Here is a 21,301-nt window from a genome sequence, read left to right as displayed (position 1 = left end):
AATAGGTGACATTCCAGTTTGCCATTTAAATGTTCTACTTCTACCTGCCATGAGTAAAGTAACACAAACACATTGTTTTCCAGAGAAAGATGAATATGTATGAGTGACATATTTCATCCAACTTCAATCACAGTTTAAGAGTTGAATATAGAATGAATGTAACTCTTCATGTAAATGGCCACAATAAGAGTTGTTCTCCAGTTCTGTCTGATGAAAACTCAAGAAAAGAAAGACACTACGATGTGAAATTCAAATGAAGCACAGGAAAAAAACACAAGCACTCCCACCACAGTGCGAATTGTTTAGTTCTCAAGTGTAATGAAGGGCCAGCGTGAGAAGGATATTCATATGCATTGTTCAGAAGTGAATTTAATACATTTTCTCTGAAGGACATTATACAGCTGGATGAACATGTCATGCTTATCTGTGCTCTCTGTATATCAAAAGCAATATCATGTCTTTGACCTCTAGAATAATCGCAACATCTCACTTCAGTCTTTTGATATTTTATAATGTCTATTTACATCCCCTTACACATCCCAAGGACACAACGTTTGTCTTTAGGCCACAACACGGTTGCAATTCAGCTGGAGAAGGATGGCCTACGGGGTATTCTGACCACGTTATATGTGTTCAGCCCTGGTGCATCAAAACCTGGAGATAAACCCTGCTTATTAAACACGTAGAAGTTAAATAATTGGCCATCTTGAGCTTCCAGGGACACTGAAGCGGTGCCGACTCGCAAAACACAGGGGTACTCTTTTTCAAACACCACTTTAAACACACGATCAACCAGGTAGTTAAGTTTTATTGTCCTGTACTTCTCTGGTATGAGCTCTTCAATCTGAGGACCAAACTGCTGCATGATAAGGACTCCGTCTGGCCCTACTTTGATCTCATAGAAAGTGATGTTGCTGTAAGTGAAAAATCCAATGTAATGATCAGGGTTTGGAGGAGCAACAAGGACCTTTTTGGCCTCCCTGAAGGCTCTCTCTATGGCTGGGACAATGTGGTTGTAGGCCTTTGTGACCACATCCTGTTTCTGAGATCGGCTGCCTGCCATTAGCACCACTAGGCCAAGCTTCAGTCTGGGAACCAGAGAAAAGGTGGCAGAGTAGCCATCCAAATCCCCATCTTTACGCAACAGTTCATAGCCCATCAGCTCATTCACCTCCCATGGCGTTCCAGTACGGTTAGCAAAATAATCCTTATCGCACCTAAAGAGTGGGGTCAGCATAATCTTCAAAGAGTCTGGCTCCAGCAGCTTGCGATGATACGCACCCAGCAGCATCATGGCAAGCTTGGCCAAATCTGCAGCTGTTGAGAACATCTGACCAGAAGGCCGATACCAGCCGAGGTCATAGAGTGGGGCTGGTTTTCCATTTGAGTACACTCCAACAGCCAATTGGCTCTGCATCCCTGGGGTGAGGTCAAAGCTGGTGTCTTCCATCCCCAGCCGGTCCAGGATGTTCTCTGTGATCCATCGCTGGTAGTCAACTCCGGCCACTCGCTCTGCCATCACATGAGCGAGTAGTGAGAAGGCAAGGTTACTGTAGTGACATCTGCAAGAACAAATATAAAAAGCATTGGGAGAATGAAGAAGAATACATGATAATTCACGTTTAAATATCACCATACTTGAAATATTCCATGTAATTTAAGTGAGCGCGCTCTTTGGACAGAAAATGCAGGAAGCCTAGCACATAAAAATCCCATTCACTAGCAGAGAACGCAATATAGACTGCAGCATGGAGCTAGCAGGTTAAAGACCGATTTACTCAAATATTAACTCTTGTTTGTTTCATCGGGACAAATATTAAAGAATAAAAATGACACGTTGCTTCCAAATCATATTTGATGGACTATTTCTTAGTTGAGCTCAGGTCCCTGCAGGTTTAATACAAACACAATGTGGTGCTGGAGATATTAAAATATCACTTGAAAACACTTGTTTACTCAAAGGTCAAATATTTTACTAATCAGTGTAATATGTAGAGACAGGTACAGTATGTGGAAAGACCTGAGCTAATTAAACTTGACATTTAATTATACATCCTCCCCAGGTAAAATCTAAGTAGCATCAAGAGGGATTATTGTAATTACAGTTTTTGTCATTACGAAGCAGAATGTAGTTCTAATGTAAGAAATAAGTAACAGAATAATATTTGTACACTGCAGGAACACTTATTTGCTTGGTTAGAATTTCCCCATGAAAACACTGATGTCACCACAATGAAAGAAATCATACTTGGTGCCTGGATCCGCGACGAGGACATCATCTTGTAGAAGATTGATTGCAGATTGAGTTTTTCCTTTCCAAAGCAAATTTGTAGCTCGGAGCCTCCTGGGCAGGCCTGGATTAAACAACAGCAAAACAGTGTTAAATTTAAAAAAATAAATAAAATGAAAAGTAAAATTTGTAAATAAAAAAACAAAAACAAAGGGTGAATTGCATTAGTATACTTTAGCCTTCTCAAACACATATCATCACTTTATATTTCACTCTAATAGTTATTTCATTTACCTTATAACAGCACTTTCTTTGTACGTGATATATTTGACCAGTTGTCTATAAAGGTTTATGATGTTCAGCCACTCTGACTTGTTGACAAATTGTGAGACATGGTTGGATATTTAAAGACCTATTATCCTTCCTTGCAATAGATGAGCGTCTCATATTTTAATTCTTTACACAGACAGAAGTGTTACTTATTGAAAACTTCTTCAGATAAACCGTTTCCTGCTTAGGCATGTTCATTACAACTCTTATCTGAAGTCTTATCTGAATAAATGTTACAAGTCTAAACAGCACCTGAGGGTTGGATATTTTTTTTACTGCAAGTAGTGCAAGCGCCTTTAAATGTCTGCTTTACTTATGCATATCAATGAAAGTGAAAAGATCATAGATGTTTAACATTAAATTAGAAGAACAGTAGGAAGGGATTTTAAATGGCTTTAAATGACAAAATGGTAAATGGTCTGTATTTGTATAGTGCCTTACTAGTCCCTAAGGACCCCAAAGTGCTTTACACATCCACCCATTCACACACACATTCACACACTGGTGATAGCAAGCTACATTGTAACCACAGCCACCCTGGGGCGCACTGACAGAGGCGAGGCTGCCGGACACTGGCGCCACCGGGCCCTCTGACCACCACCAGTAGGCAACGGGTGAAGTGTCTTGCCCAAGGACACAACGATCAAGACTGTCGGAGCCGAGTCTCAAACCGGCAGCCTCCCTATTACAAGGCGAACTCCCAACTCTTGAGCTACGATCGCCTCCGCCATAAAAAGGGAGGTCAAACCAGCTACATTGTTTTTGTCCTTCATTCATTAATTGTTTGTCAGAATATGTCAGAAAATTGGCAACTTTCTAAAGACACCTTCATATTACTGAGGGGTCTGAACCACTCTTCAAAATCCAGACGGACTGAATTTATTGTGCTGTGGAAAAGCACCAAATTCTTCATTGTGACACAGTAATAGTAGGTTTACTGCCACTTGGCTCATCAGTTCATGAATCATTTGCTTCAGCTCAAAATCAATCCATAAAGCATCATTAGTCTCCAGAAATATTATTGCCAAATAAATAAATGGATATTGTCGCAGGAATCAAGCATGTAGCAAGAGCTTTCCTAGAAACCTCTTTCGTCTCTTTGTTCCCTTCTATTGTTCCAGCTTGATTATAAATTCAACCTTGAAGTGGCAACAGCTAATTTTCTTTGCTTTAGCTTTTGATGTTAACTGCAAGCTAATGGCTCTTGGGATTCTTTCTTCCTCTGAAAGGAAATTATCTCAAGAGGTTTTCCATCAAAAACTTGTTTCTTGAGGCACATACTCTCAAAGTTGGTCTCATTTTGTTTTTCTGATATTTTTGATAGGAAACTGGAAGAGGCGGAAGAGAGATAGAAAAAGAATAGCAGACCTTTGATAAACATTCTCTCAAAGGAGAGGGCGAGACAATATTTCTGCAAGTTGGACCACTGGCAAAATCAGCCTCCTTATTAGGCCGGTATGGAAAACCATACAGTCATGTATATGCTAATCAGGCATAACATTATGACCACTGACAGGCGAAGTGAATAACACTAATTATCTCTTCATCACCTGTTAGTGGGTGGAAGATATTAGGGAGTAAGTGAATATTTTGTCCTAAGAGTTGATGTGTTAGAAGCAGCAAAAATATGTAACTGAAAGGATTGCGAGTGAAATTGTGATGGCTGGTTCCGGGCACCTATAAAACCATCAAAATTGATCCAAGGAAGGAACAGTGGTGAACCAGCGACAGGTTCATGAGGGGCCAAGGTCCATTAACACACATCGGGAACAAAAACTGTCACCTGTTGCCTGATCCAACAGACGAGCTACTTTAGCTTAAATTGCTGAAAAGTTCATGCTAGTTGGTATCTAGCTGTGGCTGCTTTGACTAGGATAACGTGCCCCTGCCATGAAGCAAAAATGGTTTAGGAAAGGTTTGAGAAGCACAACAATGAGTTTGAGGTGTTGACTTGGTCTCCAAATTCCCCAGGTGTCAGTCCAATGGAGCATCTGTACGATGTGCTGGACAAACAAGTCCAGCCCACGGAGGCCCCACTCAGAGCTTGCAGCACCCTCAATGATCTGTTGCTAACATTTTCGTGCCAAATACCACATCACATTTTCAGGGGTCTAGAAGAGTCCATGCCGTGGCAGGTCAGGGCTGTTTTGGTGTCACAATAGTAGCTGGTTGAAATTATTTAAAGTTCAATCAGATATTTAACACATGAATTATAGATATAGATAAATTTGTGATTTATAAATTTCTGTTTATTAGCTGACAAAAACCTGTTTCATGCAAACCCAAAAGTCAACTGCCGCTTTGCTGAAGCATTTTGTTTTCTTTTAACAAGAAAAGGCTAAAATTCAGTGTTATTTTAAGGTCATAGGGATATAGTATAAATATGTACCCGAGAGCTGGCTAGCCATCCTCCGTAGAGTGACTGAAGACGAGCGGATCTGAACTTCTCCACTGTCGAGAAATATCAGGCCATCTGTCACATATTTCAACTCGGAGTCTCGCATCTTCCCCAGAGGGTTTTTGATGGTGAAGTTCTCCACATATTTCTCCAGAGGGTCATCAAGAGAGCCAATCTTCCCGTCCTCCCACAGCTTGTACAGCATCAGCGTTGGAAAAAGTTTTGATAAACTTGCAATTCTAAAAGAGAGATAACAAAGCAATATGATATGATTTTATTGTAGCAAAAGATAACTAAGGTTGAAAAGGTTTTTTTAATCACACACTGAGGCATATTGTTTGTATTCCTCCTTGGTTTCCTTTTCCCTTCCCTGGCTTATATTCAGGTTTTTTGTTTTTTTTTAAGATAGCGACACTAAACATTCCCCCAGGATGAACATGCAATAACTGCTATATTCTGCATTTGCTGCAGTATCACCCATCCATCCATTTTCTTCTGCTTATCCAATTCAGGGCTGTGGGGGAGCTGGTGCCAATCCCAGTTATCAAATTCACTTTATTACTGAGTGAAATTTATATGGATTGTTACTATTAAAGCAGCTATTCAGGTGTGGATTTAGCTTATTATTCTTTGTTCTTTTTTGCTGAAACTGCCTGTGTAGAAGGCTTTTCTAAGCTTTGAGGTGAATAACTAAAGCAAATACTAACGAGAGTGCAGGATGCACTTTATTGACAGGGTAGGGTAAACAGGGTAACCTAGAGGGCTATCTAGGCAACCGGAGACTGGAATTTCTGCAAGCAGCCAACCATCAACCACAAAGTGATGTGCCATGAGCAAATCACTCCTTGTGTGGATAAGGAGTGACTAAACATATTTTTCCAAAATGTTGAGCTATCCTTTCAAAAACCGACTGATCAGTCCAAGCTGTGTGCACAGAAGTTTGAATTTTGAATTCATTTACACTGATATGTGGGTTTGGGATTTTATTTAATAAATTCCTGAAATGAATTTGCAATTTAAAGTATATTCTGACTGAGATGTTTTAATGACTTTGGTCATACTGATAATAATATAATAAAATAGTTGGTTTAAATAGTTAATAGTTTAAGAAAATCTAACTGTTAATTAAACAAACTATACTTCAAAGTACACTAATACAAATTTCTCCAGTCAGTGAAGTGGTGTTAAAGCCAAAACAGCCTGTTGAAAAAATTTAAATTCTCCATATTTGGGGCTTATTTCCTTGAACCTCATACCTAAAAACAAAACAACAAACAAAAAAAATAAAAAATAAAGTGCCAAAATACATAAAGTGCAAAACATAATTGGAGAAAACAGGGGCTCAAAGAAAAAGGAAATCTGTCCCTTCAGGCAGATGCTGCCAAAGGTACAAAATCTTCTTCAGCACCATGATCATAGCCAAATAATGGTGATGGACACAGTGTGCAAGAGCAGCAGAGGGAGAAAGCAAGATGACAGCGAGTTATGAAGGAGAGAAAAGTGATAAAGCACCCATTTATCTACTGGAAATCTACACTATTTATTATAGATTTTTTATTATTAATGTATAAGGAAGATTTAATGTTGTAATTGAGGTTGACCTCTTATGTAGAGTCCTTGGAACCTTTTTGAAATTCTTGGCATTCTTTTTAAGGATTCATTCAAGGAATTTGCAGCATTCTTTCAGACTTACCCTTTGTTATCTCTCTGGAGTACACAGAGAGATAACAAAGGGTAAGGTAAGGTAATTATTTTAGGAGTAGAGTATAACATTTTCTAATGCTGTATTCTGAAATTATTTATTATGTGTCCTCTGTTGTAATCTCCTTTGATTCATGAAGTAGTCCAGTAATTCCACTGGTAGTAGGATATTCAGTGCAGTATTATGTTGGTGAGACAACAACATTTTCAGTGGCATTATTTTAGTTATTTTTTCTCATATCCATCCCCAACTATCACTGTTTGTTTAGACCAAACTCGTCCTCAAATCTGAACAACTGAAAAAAGGTCAATTTTTTTAACCATCTTTTATTTTTCTTTCCAGTTTTTCTTCTTTGATTTTAGTTTGCCCTTGTGCTTTATCACGTATCTTTTTTTCTTGGGTTTCTTCAGTAAACCAGTGCATCTGTCACGGGCTGGGTCTGTGACCCAGCATTTTGAGTTCAGTTTTTATTTTTGACGTATGTTATTGAAGATATGTTAAATTCTGGTTGTTGCTATAATTAATTAGGATCTGATTTTCCTTGTACTTTGCTATTCATTGTTTATGTTAAGTTAATTTAGATATTACCTCCTAAATTGCTCTGTTTTAGTTCTTTGCTTTTTAGAGCCATTTGTGTGTTCGCCCCCTGTGGTTAGGCCTTTCTTGTTGGTTCATATCTTAAGCTGTCATATTTCATGTCTGTGTGGTTCATATTGTCAACCATGTTTCTTGTCTGCGTCCCGTCCCGTCATGTTTCCTGTTTATTTTTAAAGTCTCGTTTCCATGTTCTATGTGCTTAGTTTACACTTTCCCTATCGTGTCATTATGATTTATTGTGCCGGCTGTTTCCTCATGTGTTTCCACTTCCCATGATCACCCCTTGTGTGTACTTAGTCTGTGTGTTTCCCTTCAGTCTTTGTCGGATCGTGCTATTTTTCCCATGTCAAGTCACAGTTCAAAGATCATAGTTAATGTCATAGTTCACAGTCATAGTAGTCACCGTCATCATAGCTTCCTTGTTAGTTCATAGCCTTAGTCTTAGCACCATAGTTGATTCATAGTTTTCTTTGTGAAGTCAGAGTTTCCCAGTCTTTTTGGGCTCTAGTTTGTTTTCACTTTCTTTTATGTTCCACGTATATTAGCCTGAAATAAAGGCTCGCCTTTTGTTGGAACAGTCTGTCTCCTTGCCTGTGTCTGCTCCTGGGTCCTCCTCACACACTCCACGGCGGTGCAATCTATATACGTCTTTTTCTCGGTAACTTTTGCATTGCTATATATGATCACACTCCTACCTCCATTCTACACTGTCCGTGCTACGCATTCACTGAGGTAGTTCACAGTGTGAGCCCCATTTTTTCTTGGTGTCACCCATAAAAACAAACAAACAACCAAATATTTTTTTTATTAAAAAATAATTTTTATTTAATTTAATTTAATATGATTAACTTATCAAACTTCTTTAGAAAACGCATGAAGTTGTGTGCAAAAGACCAACTGAGATTTATTACATGCAGGTCGGAGTTACGCATTTTTCTTCACACTATCTAAGCTGTCACAGAAACTCTGATTTCCACTGGTGACTGCCGTGCCAAATCTAAAGCACTGCCTGTCGAGCTACAGATTGCACTGTCTGTGGTGTCATTTTAGGAAGACGGCGTCTTCAGCTTTGATTAGTCGCACTGTGGCTTATTTTGTACCACCTGATTACCGTTGCATCTGTGTTTTCACTCATTTCTACTTGATCACTGATCTTTTTGTACACTCTCAACTTTAAGACATCTTGCAATTAGAGTTTTTTCACATCTTTTGGTATTTCGTTTCAATGTGGGTTAATTTTTTGAAACTGTGGATAGAAGAAGTCCATCAGCACAAAACTGAAGAGCAATTTGGCTCAGTGGAAAGCATGGGTGTACACTGATTTTAAATACATTTCTGGTAATTCATTAGAAAATAAACTGTACTTGTGTATTCGACTAGCTCTTAGTATTTTTCTAACTGAGTGATAACTAAAAATTGGGCTTTGTTATGTAAATAAAGAGAAAACTTCTTAAGTGTGAGACAATAACCTTTTATCATGTAATGATTTTTCTAGCATTGGGTTTTTAAGAGAAAGACTGCTTTACAAACTTGAACACTGGGGTTTCAGATTACAGCATGTATTGGGCAAAGAGGGTCTGATGAAAGACCTTTGACATTTCTATAGTTAAAACGAAGGACGCCAGCTTAGCAACTTAAAGTCCGATTTGGAGGCTTTCATTGATTGACTCATCTGTCTTTCTCAAATCAAATAAGTGTTAGAGTCCAATTTTAGATACACTGGCATTCTGGAAAATGGTCAATTACTTTAGTTAAACCTGACAAATTGTGACCACCTTTGGATGAAATCCCAAGAGGATAAATTGTGATAGCTTTGGAAGTAGATCTTCGCATCATCCTTAGCTGTTAATGCCAATTTTGAAGGTTCTCCCCTTGTGGGTTCTCTCAGGGTACTCCAGCTTCATAGTCCAAAGATTATTGCTTATCAAATTAATTGGTTACTCTGTGAGTTAGCGCTGTGATAAACTGACAGCCTGTCCAGGATTCACCCTGTGTCTCCACCTATGACAGTTGGGGATATGCCCCATCTTCCCCTCATAAGTGGTTAAGAAAATGGGTGGATTGAAGTTAGCTAATCATCTCATCTGATTAGCTGCTTTTACTACTAAGTACAGCTGAATTAAGCATTCTAAAAGTGCTGTAAAACTTTAAATTCTCACCCTCAGCACTGGCATAGATATTAAACAGGTCTGATGAAAAACGTTCAAGTAAAATAAATAATAATAATAATAATAATACATTTTATTTAAATAGCGCCTTTCAAAGCACCCAAGGACACTGTACAACAGATAAAAACTGGAAATATACACAATGATAAAAATAGAAGATAAAAGTTAAAACATACAGAAATTTAAGAATAGGCAATTTTAAACAGATGAGTTTTGAGGGTGGACTTAAAAAGAGAGAATAAACTAATATTTCTGAGGTCCGGGGGTAGGGAATTCCAAAGTCGAGGGGCAGAGCAGCTAAAGGCCCTCCCTCCCATTGTGATCAGACGAGCAGAGGGAACAGAGAGAGAAAGAGAAGATGAAGATCTGAGGCAGCGGGATGGGAGCTTCATCTGTAATAAGTCAGAGAGGTACGGTGGAGAGAGAGAATGAATAGCCTTGAATGTATACAGAATTATTTTAAAATGGATGCGAAATTTGACCGGGAGCCAGTGAAGTTGCTTCAGGATTGGGGAGATGTGGTGGGTAGAAGAAGTCCTAGTAATAATACGGGCAGCAGAGTTCTGGACACGTTGGAGCTTGTTGATAGATTTTTGTGTAAGGCCAAATAATAATGAGTTGCAGTAGTCAATTCTAGAGATAACAAGATTATGGATGAGAATGGCGGTGGCGTGAGGTGTGAGGAAGGGGCGGAGGCGATTAATGTTACGGAGTTGGAAATATGCTGCACGTGTAATATTATTGATATGTGAGTTAAAAGATAATGTGCTATCGAGAATGACACCCAAGCTTTTCACAGAGGGAGAGATAGGGACCAGCGAGTTATTGATGGTGAGAGAGAAATTGTTAATTCTGGATAGCAGTCGTTTAGTGCCAACCAGAAGAAGTTCCGATTTATTGCTGTTGAGTTTAAGAAAGTTGGAGGAGAACCAAGAATTAAGTTCAGCTAGACAGAGGATGAGGGAGGGTGGAGGAAGAGTAGAGTCAGGTTTGGTAGAGAGATAGAGCTGGGTGTCATCGGCGTAGCAGTGGAACTGAATATTATATTTACGAAAAATATGTCAGAGTGGAAGAAGGTAGATGATGAAAAGAAGGGGCCCGAGGACAGATCCCTGGGGCACCCCAGTGGATAAAGGAGAAAGCTGAGAAGTGAAGGATTTTAATTGAATGAACTGAGTGCGGTCAGATAGGTATGATTTAAACCAGGCTAGTGGAGTGTGAGAGAGACCAATAGAAGCTAATCTGCTAAGGAGAATGGGATGAGAGATGGTGTCAAAAGCTGCACTCAGATCAAGAAGGATAAGGATGGAGAGGAGACCAGAATCAGCTGCTATAAGAAGGTCGTTTGTTATTTTTATAAGAGCAGTTTCAGTGCTATGTAGAGGACGAAAGCCAGACTGGAACTGTTCGTAAAGGTTATTATCAGTTAGGTGAAGATGGACTTGTGAAGCAACTATTTTTTCAAGGATTTTTGAGAGAAATGGTAGATTGGAGATAGGACGAAAATTATTAAAGTTGTTGGGATCTAGACCAGTTTTTTTCAGAATTGGGGTAATAGCAGCAACTTTGAAGGAAGCAGGAACAGTTCCAGTGGTGAGTGAAGAGTGAATAATAGCAGATATGAGGGGAAGGAGAGGGAGTAAGCAGGCTTTGACGAGGACAGTGGGGATAGGATCGAGCTGGCAGGTAGAAGGCTTTGATTTATGGATGAGATCAGCAATATCAGCTAAGGATGGAAGTTGAAAAACAGAGAGGAAGTGAGAAGGGGGAGAAGTTAGGACAGAGAAGCTACATTGAGCATTAGGGTCCAGGTCTAAGTGTATTTTATGAATTTTATCAATAAAGAATAGCATTAGAGCATCACAGAAGTTAGATGAATAGAGATGAGCAGGGAGAGAATCAGGTGGCCTGTTAAAAGAGTTGAATAGTGAGAAAAGGGTCTTGGTAGAGTTCTCACTTGAGCAGACAATAGCAGAGTAATAAGCAGATGTGGTTTGACTAATACATTCCTGGTAAAACAGAACGTGGTTATTAAACATATCCTTATGAATAGTAAGGCCAGTTTTCTTATAGAGACGTTCAAGCTGTCGGCCTTTAGCTTTCAGTAGCCGGAGTTCAGGGGTGTACCAGGGTGCAGAGCGAGAAAAAAGTACAGTTCTGGTTTTTTGTGGAGCCAGGGAATTTAGAATACTACTAAGGCTATGATTATAAAAAAGTACCAGGTCCTCTTGAATAGCTAAGTTGTTAGAAGACAAGCAGCTAGAAAAAGCAGAGGAAAGGATATCAAGATTTATATTCTTGATATTCCGGAAAGAGATAATACGGGGATTGTTAATTACAGAGAGGGTCATGTGAACATTAAAGGAGAGAAGTAGATGGTCCGAAATTAGCAGTTCGTCAGCTGTACAGATGGAGGGGGTAAGTCCAGAACAGCAGACTAGGTCCAAAGTGTGGCCCTTAATGTGGGTAGGGAAGTTTATGTACTGTTTAAGGCTGAAGCTATCAAGGCAGGATAGAAGGTCCTTGGTAAGAGGATGGTCGCAGTTATCCACGTGAACGTTAAAGTCACCCAGCAATATTATATTAGGGGAGACAGTAGCTAGATTGGTCAGCAGATCGGCAAAGTCACTGATAAAAACAGAATTAAATTAAATAAATAAATAAGTACAATTAATGCCCCAGAACACAAAGTAATGGTCTAGAAACAGAAATGAATGAATTGCATGTGTAGTGCATGATCCCTTGAGTATTTCACAAACTGCTTGTGTTTGCATGGATAACAAGAGGAGATGTTTCCACTGAAATAGAAAATTATTTGATTAAAAACACAAAAGAAACAAAGAAAATCATGAAAATCTGATCTGCTGCATTTTTTGACTTTGAACATTGTTAGAAGTTATAAATTTTGATCTCATTTCACTTAACCTCTTGAGCTAGTGTGGACTGTCATGACACTGATACTATCCAGATGTGTGCTGGCTGAATTGTTTGGTAACATGATCTAGCCCTCCACCTGTTACCCAGGTAGCAGCAGTGGGTGCATCAAGGGTCAGCACCATAGAAGGCATCCACAACAGGTAAACTAAATCAGACATTTACAGGCAGCAGCCAGTTCCAATAAATAGGCATTCGGCAATCAGCAGCTGGAACTAACAGGCTGCAAGAAACCAATCGAGCAAACTCCTAAAAAGCTTAACGAGCACAAAAGAACGATGTGGTTGTGTGTGTGTGTGTGGGGGGGGGGGGGGGGGGGGGGGATCTTGGAGCCACTGACAACTAGGAACTAGTGTTTTGAAGTGATGTAGTCAGGTTAAGAGAACTGGAGGGAAAGCCCGAGGACATCTGGCAAACAGCTGCAAGGCAGGTCTGCGGAAACATGAGCAGCGGGCCTGTTGCCAGCAGAGCTGCAGACTGTAACATTAATAGTGGAAGCAGTTGCACTTAACATTTTAGTAACAAAAGATGGCATCAGCTGTTTGGCAATAGATCAGACAGAGGTCATGCCTTCTGAATTATAAATGTGAGACTTTCAATGAGCTTGAAGGAAGTTCACATTTGAAAACACATACATTTGTTATCTCTGATTCCAAGACTCTTGGACTCATTGTATGTAAGTATGACTAGTTTAGAGCTAAATAAACAAACTATAATGATATTAGATTTAAAGATGCTTTCACATTTGACCTTCAGACACTTTTTGATGATTCATGTGGGACTGGAAATACTGCTTATATATTGTGTGCGGCAGGCAAACACGTGATGCACACACTCGACTGCTATATCGGTTGCTGTATTCACACATTTGACATGGACTCTGTATAGGGGAGCTGGTTAGGGTAAAGAGTGGCTAATGCCTGATCTGACATTTGCACCTCTGTCGGGTAACTCCCAGAAAAGGTCGGGGCTGCAGTGCCTGTGTGAAAACAGCTTAATTTAGTTTTGGTTTTAAGAGGATTTCTATAAAGGACCTGCTCCAGCTGCTGCTCCAAGAATATATAATTGAACAGGTAATGTACACCTCATTATCATTATGTCATTATTTTTTGTGGACCAGGGAAGACTATTCTTTTCACCAGCTGTTATGAATATTTCCTTATATTTTCAATATTTTCTTCTTTAATCAAGCAGTTTAATGAAGTTTGGACTTTTATAGACAGGATCATAAGACCTATGAATGAGCTTTAAGGCACTCACCTGTAGATTGTGTACTCATTTGTTGGTCCTGAGTGAGGGTCGCTGGCATTCCGCTTTCCAAAGTTGCCTGTCCACAAAACAGTGTCATTTAGGATTACGATGGCCGACAAGGCAGGAAGGCTGATAGGGTTGATGGTCTGCCGAAGCAAAACGTCCACCTGGGTGAGACACAGCAAGAAGTGAGTAGTTAGTTCCAAAATATTTCCAGTTAATGAACTTCTTATTCTTTGCTTCATGTTAGAACTTTATTTTAAAGATACGAAGGTGGCATCTATCTATCTATTAGGGGTGCAACAATACTCGTATCGATATTGAACCGTTCGATACAATGCTTTCGGTTCGGTAGGCATTTGTATCGAACAATACATTTTTTAAAATTTATTTTATCAACTTTTCTTCTGACGATGTTGTCTGTGTTGAGAGCTCAGTGGATCTGCCTTCGACTACTCCGCCTAGGCTGCACTGTCGAGCGCAGATCCACTGAGCGCAGCACAAGCTAGCAAGACAGAAGCTAAGCTCGTTGCAACATGGCAACTGCCTCAACGCTACCCGAAATTGAACCTCCCCCACCCTCATTCAGATCTGGCGTTTGGAACTATCTTGGTTTTCATGTGAAGCATGACCCTGATGGTAAGCGCGTCATGGACAAAAGTAAAACAGTATGTCAGATGTGCCACGCAGTGCGTTAGCGCAGTTAGCTTTTTAACGTGTTGACACCGTCCAGGCCCACACACTGGGGTAACTCGTTAACGGAGATTTGCCGCGTTATGGCGTTAACGTCATTTTAACGAGATCAATACTGACAGCACTAGTGAGAACACAACGAATATGAAAGCACATTTATGCCGACATCATCCTAGTGCAAAGACAAGTGGAAGCAGACAAAAACAAGCACGCATGCTACAAACTTTACCCGAGTCATTTAGACAGCCGTTAGCACATGATTCTCCTTATGGGGACCTGATATGATATGCTGCTGAGAGTATACCCCAGAAGAAGCGTATGGTATAGCTATCTTACTACAATAATTAGGAGAAATGACTGAATTTGATTACTACACTACATTAGTATGTACAGGTGAGAGGGTGGCAATGTTAGCACAAGAACATTTTCAATGTAATCAGATCAAATGTTCACATGTCTTTTATCCATTTTCTGTTTGGCTTTGGTGGCTGCTGAGATTACAGTAAAAGAAGCTTTTCTCAAATGATAGAAAATACAAACTAAAGTGTAAATGGCAATCATCTGCTCCACCTTAGATTTACCAGACTTTATGCTCATTTCAGTTTATTTCTGTGGTTACTGCAGTTATGTTCATCCACTACATTGCATTCCCAAATTCTCTAGTGGGTGCTACAGTGCAACCTCCTGGCTACAGTAACACAACCTTTTGCTCAGACAGACTCTCAGATTTTTCATCCACTATGTCTTTAATCTCCCTCTGTCAACTGAACCGACATTTGGTGTTAAGGATTACCGGCCAGCCTGTAAATTTACTCCGACTTAAATGGACATGCTGGAAAAGCGCCTGCAGATTTAAGTCTGTGGTCTGTGCATGACATCACCTTTTCCAATGCTTCTTTTAGACTGGGGATAGGATGCTCCAGAGGTAGAGGCTCTGGGAAACGGGGACACATCATCTCTGATTTGGCACTGCGACCCATTCCTTCATCTGGGTGGTATAGACAGTACAAGGGGAAAAGAGAAATAAAGAGCAGAGGGAGAGGGTAGACTACTGGAATCACCACTTGATACTGTCAGACAGGGCAAGTATAATGTAGTCTAAGTGAGCTGGTGGTTCAATAATTCTCTGCTTTTTTTAATGAACCTTATAGGATCCAATTTCACAAAACGTGCGATACATAACTCTTTCATCAAAAAGCATGTGACCGCGTCATGCATTAATGTAATATTTTAATGGATTTATTATTTCCCTTTTAATTCTAAAGAGCTGATTTCTTTCAAAAGACCTTTCCCATTACTATCCTCTTTATTGATGTAGAATCACATTACATATCTTGTGCTGGGTTTGCTTTACTGCATTAAAGTTCTTAGCTTACCTTACCTGAAGCCGCTTTCTGAGATTTTGAACTTGCAATGATGCTACAAATGCTCCCACTAAGAAAGCTACTGGTACATCTCATAATTACAAGATAAAGATCATACAATTATGAGATTGTTTTATCTCATAATTAAGAGATCTGTATATCTTGAGTGTCTCATTTTTAAAATCCCTAAATTGTGACTTTTTTTATTTGCATCTGTGTTATAATTAATATAATGTTAATCAATATAAATGTGCTTTGTTTGAGGTTTTTATTCACCGGACACCAATCACGTGCTCTCACCTGGCTGGACTTTTGGCATCTGATATTGCCAGAAGAAGCATCCTGTCATCACCAGTGACAATATGAGGAAGAACACCAAACCCAGCTGGGTCCATTTCACCTTCATCCTGCTGGTTTTAGTTTGTCCTTCGAATTTAACAGCAGCAGCAGCAGCAGCAGCAGCAGGAGGAGCAACAGCAGGGGTTGGCTTATGCACAGACAGACAAGGCACACATGAACACAGTAAGTTGGCACTGAATGTGTCAGTTTGTTATCTTACACCGTCAAATTTACACAGCTTCTCATGTTTTTGGAGTCTCACACATAGAGACAAGATATTGTCTTTAACACTGACTTCAGTTGTACAACAAGTGAGAAATCCTTTGGTTAATATGTAAGTGTTTCCTGTTGCAGTTCACAGTACTCACCACCTGATGCTTCACAGGTCAGAGCAGGATTACCAGTGACACAGAAATCTTCTTAGCACACAATCAACATCCTAAACATCTACTCAGATTGATTCTGCTATGTAAGCAATCCCTACACCCCTAAGGCAGTAAATGGTATCCAGCAGAGGTTTTCCTGAGCAGGAGAAAGGCACAGACACGGACTCCCATCTCTGACTTCTCACTCACTGCGCTGTAATTCTGGGCCATCGGTGTTCCGTCCGTCACAATTCAATTTCCTCTCCTGCAGCCACAGGCTGTCGACATCATAATCCCCAGATTTACTCAACCAAAGCAGCCAGGGAAATCTTAATCCCTAATCCCAGTGAAGCAATGCACTTCAGTCTAGCTTCGTCTTGTGGAGCCCACCACTGAGTCACAAGAGCTTACAATGATGGCACCCAGTCAGCAAGAACAAGTAGAGATTGGGTGTTAGGGTATGACTTTTAGCCACAGCATAAGTTGAAAAGTACACTCACTTGGCACAGGAAATTTGGGTCAGCTAGGTTAAGGAATGAAAGAAAATTTGGGGCACTGAGGGGAAAGTACAGTAGATGACCAAGGATATTACGCACTGGAATAATAATAATAATAATAACAACAATAATAATAATAATAATAACAACGTATATAACATTTTAAAACACACAGTTTTAAAGTGCTTCAAAGTTTGGATAAAAAACAACAACAACATTCCACATTAAAAAGTAGTGTACATATTTATACATGTGAACACAGTCTTTCATGCATACACCGTCCTTTACACATATATTAGGAGAAGAAAAGGCTACAGACAACGGGCAGCAGCCTTTAAAACAAACCACAGATTCATTTGATCTGATAAACTGAGGACGTCTGTTTCAAAGTTTAGGTGCTAGAAATTCAAAAGTCTCTTTTAAAATATGAGCGTGAAACACTGAAGCAAAGACAAGGACACAACTGAACCAATTTAAGCGAGTCTGGAGAAAAGGAGTCTCTTTTCCAATAGTTTTATTTTTTATTTTGTTTTGCGGCTTTTTGAGATTTAGGTCTTTTTCTTTTTTACAGTACTATTCGATAGTTTATGCACTTTTTAATTAGTTGAAGATTGGAAACTTTGGGTTTTAGGGCCATTGTGTGGTCAGCTTAGGCTACGTTCACACTGCAGGTCTTAATGCTCAATTCCGATTTTTTGATCAAATCTGATTTTTTTGTCTGCTCGGACTTCACGTTTCCCAATTTTTGCCTCAAGTTATTTTGTTATTTACATAATAATGTAGATAACCTAATAATTATCCTTATTGCTGTTTTAGAGAGGAGCGGTGCTTCAAAGGATAGTTGCAGATTTCTGTCAGAATCTGCAGATTATGCAGTACAAATAAAATGTTAACGTTTCTCCAACGTTGTCTTCCCAGCAGTTTCACCGGCTGGCCAGGAAGCGTTCGCGATGTCTTCTCGGGCGCTTCTCCGGCGCTGATAATTGGCGTCTGTCTTGTGTCACTGACGTAAAAGACTGATTTAATGCGACTTGACCGTTCACACAGCAGTCGCTTTCTGAAACATCGGATATGTATCGAATTCAGTACCACATACGAAAGTGACCCAGATCGGATTTGAAAATATCGGATTTGTGCCGTTCACACTGTCATACCATGATCGGATATGGGTCGCATAGGGTCAAAAAAATCGGATTTGATGCGCTTTCGCCTGCAGTGTGAATGTAGCCTTAGACTCCTACCTTTTTAAGGCCAGGCCCCCAGGCTCTTATAGTTTCAGTGATTTTTGTTTTGTTAATATAAGTTTATACAGTGAATGTGGCCTCCTCTTTATGTGGTCTTAAACAACAGCTGTCTCTAACTTCTGTATCTATTTAAAACAATGCTGAGATTCCCAAAAAATTCCACATGTCTATTTCATTCAAGATCCAGTATATTAAGGTACCCTTTAAACATGTTTTAAGCTCTATAAATAATTTAGCACTTTTGTGATTATCTATCTCCGCATTCTACCTAATTAAATAATTTAAAAAGTTAATATCAAAATATTATTTGTTTCAAATGTTTCCCTACTGATTACAATGTGTGTCCTATTTCACTGAACTGTTTTCCTACTTATTGCACTGGTCCATCATTGGATGCGAACAAGTTGTAATGTCACAAACTCCTGCTGGTACATGCCCTTGTTCAGGGTGAACTCGCATTTAATATTATGGTAAAGCTGAGCTTTAAGTGAAGAAAGCACATTTCTGCGTGCAGCAGGAAATCATTATAAACATTTTGAAATATTAATTTAATTCTGTGCATCCTGCTCCAGGAAGCGTAACACTATCCAGTTCCATTAGACAGGGCATGAAAGGAACAGCAAAGAAAAAGCACAATTTACCCTAATGTGAAACTCACTGAACTCATTGAAGAAGTGTAGAAAAGGAAATGCTTTTAATTCAGAGGTCTCACTTTTGAATTCTCACAAAGCACAAAGACTTCTGAGTTGGAAAAGTAACAGAGGCCTTTGATTCAAAGTAAAGTCTCTGGCAGAGTTAAAAAAGGAGGCACTGTCTGACTAGAAAACGCTTCAGCAAGGTCCAACAACAACAACAGCAGAGAGCCATTTATTCACAAAGCCATTACACAAGTGCATCTATTTTTAGTATAAATAATTAAATGAATACTAACTCTGAGGCCTCATCAAATTTAGTAAACCTTCAGTTACTTAGAATCCAGTTTGTAAATGGTCCGTTTTTCATACTAATAGTTGTTTCTAAACAGAGTAAATTATGGTGATAAGAAATTCAAGCTCTGTGAAATTAGCAGTTACTTTTTTGTTAAATTTGTTCTCTTCTTCTTTTTGATTTCATTATATCTGGCTTCACTGTTTGCATTTAAAAAAAATGACCCAAAGTGATGATGGTGCCAAAAGATTTTTTTTTTCTTTATTTATGGCCGTTAATTAAAACATCTCCCACGGCATTTGGAGAGATTTGCTGTGTATAGGGAAAAGTGCAAGAAAAGTGTGAAGATTTATCTGTAAAATGTTCTTAATTTACTTAAAAAGTTACAGTACAAAGATCACACTGGAAATTTGATCTAGCTACGTCGGTTCTTGTGAGAAGTTTACATAAAGATATAATGTTTTTTCTTTTTTTGAAGAGAAAATAACTGTGTTTCTATCCATCACTCAGAGCAACTCTTTAGTCCTGTTATTAATGGCTAAAATGGATTTTCCTAAGCACAGTAATGTATTTTGATGATTATAGGTATGATGGAGGGATGTGAAAAAAAATTGAAGTGTGAAAGGAAGCTGTGTCTGATCTGGTTGCATAACCTGTCATAGCCAGTGAGTACAGCAGCTGGCCCATTTTACCAGGAAACACATATTTTTCTAACCACCAGAGCATTAACACTCACAGTAGGGTAATGGGTTTTTACAGAACACACAGATATTATATGTGTTTGCCAGTTAGGTTCTGGATGTGTTTGTGTGTGAAGGTTGTGTGTTGTGTTCAAGGTGGCTGCTTTTACCTGTGCTTGAACCCCATCCACAGAGGTTTCTATGAGAACTTTACTCCCTGACTTGCCCATGGTTTTACTGCACCAGCTGTTATATGAAGAAAAATAAACAGAAAAAATCAATTAGTGCTTCTGCGCAGAGCCTGCGTTCTTTGCTGTATTACTGTAAAGTGAAATATTTTTGTAGTTTTCAGTATAGATGAGGAAGGGGAAGTGACGCAACATTAAGGGTATCAATAGCCTTTGTGCTATGGATGAGCCACAGATTTAAAAAAGCAAAACAAAACAACAACTTCACCAATAACAGCTGTAAAATGTAAGTGTGGAGCAAAGCTTGAGTGCAAGACAGTAAATTTATTACAATAGCTCAGAGCTGGAGAAGGAAACTAAGACCTGCAACATCATGAATAAACATTTGAGAATCAGATGACCTTTTGCTGCAAAAGCTCAAAAAGCCGATGAATTTACCAATGAACAAATAATCAGTCAAAATTTATGAAATAGACAAGAGTCAAAAAAGGAAGTGTTAATCACTGATGACCTGGAATGACCTACTTTGTTCCAAGTATTACTTGAATAGTGTTCTATCCATGATATATATATAGTGTATATCTCACAAATGTCAACACTAAAAGGTGAGGTGATCTGTCATCACAGAGAGGGGTGAGACGAGATCAGACTCTCATTGAATGAAGTCATATATTGCACCTGGTTGTGCTATCTATAAAATAAAGTGACTTGAGAGCAGTCCTGTAATAACCTGTCCAGAGTGTGTCTGGTTTAAGAGAACTGGGATTGGCTGGATTCAGAATTGAGACAGAAGTTTAAAGTCTACTTGTTTCTACTTGTCAGCCACACTGACCATGTGCTGTGTTTGCAGTTCTGAGAAAAAAATAACAGGCAAACTCCGAGTTCTGACATCAGCAAGGCATAAGGTTACAAGGATTGAGACCCTGGGATTGAGGAGCGTGTGTCTATAATAACACTGACTGAATGCACACTTACCAATACAATCCAGCCCAATTTATAAATTTATTCCATCAAAATATTGAATTTAAATGTTGTTTATATTTTTCCCCAGACAATGCAGATAGCTACTTGGATCAAGAAAACAGCAGCAAAAGGTGCAGCTTTGAATCCAGCTTTGATAGTACAAATTGCTGCTGGCTTACAAGTAAAGGTAAATGTCAGTGCAGGGTACTGCATTCAATCAAATCATGGAGTAAAGTTTAAACTGCTCTTCCCCACTCTCAAGTGGGGAGCATGTTATCTAAAGGTTCAGTGTATGTTGCGGCTGAGAGAAAGGAGAGAGGCTGATTACTCTGAAGTGCTTTGAGTAACTTACCACTTCCAATTTCAGTAAGCGTATACTATGTCTTTATTGTACAACTTTTATAAGGGCCTAAATCATTGACTACAACACA

The 21,301-nt window shown here is 39.2% G+C and overlaps 1 protein-coding gene across 2 annotated transcripts; it reads right to left on the bottom strand.

Moving 5' to 3' along the window:
- Positions 1–410: 410 nt before the first annotated feature.
- On the bottom strand, positions 411–19,949 carry lactbl1b (lactamase, beta-like 1b). 2 transcript variants are annotated; one of them, XM_085408013.1, is made up of 7 exons: positions 19,890–19,949; positions 15,968–16,154; positions 15,185–15,291; positions 13,620–13,777; positions 4,950–5,197; positions 2,249–2,354; positions 411–1,562 (listed from the first exon to the last, which is right to left on the bottom strand). In XM_085408013.1, the coding sequence occupies exons 1-7, from the start codon at positions 19,947–19,949 to the stop codon at positions 584–586; spliced, it is 1,845 nt and encodes a 614-aa protein (XP_085264139.1). In that variant the 3' UTR covers positions 411–583. The 2 variants fall into 2 exon arrangements, with proteins under 2 accessions (XP_085264139.1, XP_085264140.1); XM_085408014.1 differs by having other exon boundaries at positions 19,896–19,949.
- Between the last annotated feature and the right edge of the window lie 1,352 nt (positions 19,950–21,301).

Source organism: Rhamphochromis longiceps, linkage group LG5 (assembly GCF_057381845.1).
Source record: "Rhamphochromis longiceps isolate RC_006_pf linkage group LG5, R_longiceps_female_GT1.1, whole genome shotgun sequence".
Lineage (NCBI taxonomy): Eukaryota > Metazoa > Chordata > Actinopteri > Cichliformes > Cichlidae > Rhamphochromis > Rhamphochromis longiceps.
The sequence above is the reverse complement of the archived record's forward strand: the minus strand, read 5'-3'. Positions and strand labels throughout refer to the sequence as shown.

Bases quoted from the DNA above. Each gene is read 5' to 3' on its own strand.
- lactbl1b (XM_085408013.1), bottom strand. From the start codon at position 19,949: ATGGGCAAGTCAGGGAGTAAAGTTCTCATAGAAACCTCTGTGGATGGG. The intron at 5,198-13,619 runs GTGAGTGCCTTA...TCTCTCTTTTAG, and splicing joins AATGAGTACACAATCTACAG to AATTGCAAGTTTATCAAAAC. The intron at 1,563-2,248 runs GTATGATTTCTT...TTGTTCTTGCAG, and splicing joins GTCGCGGATCCAGGCACCAA to ATGTCACTACAGTAACCTTG.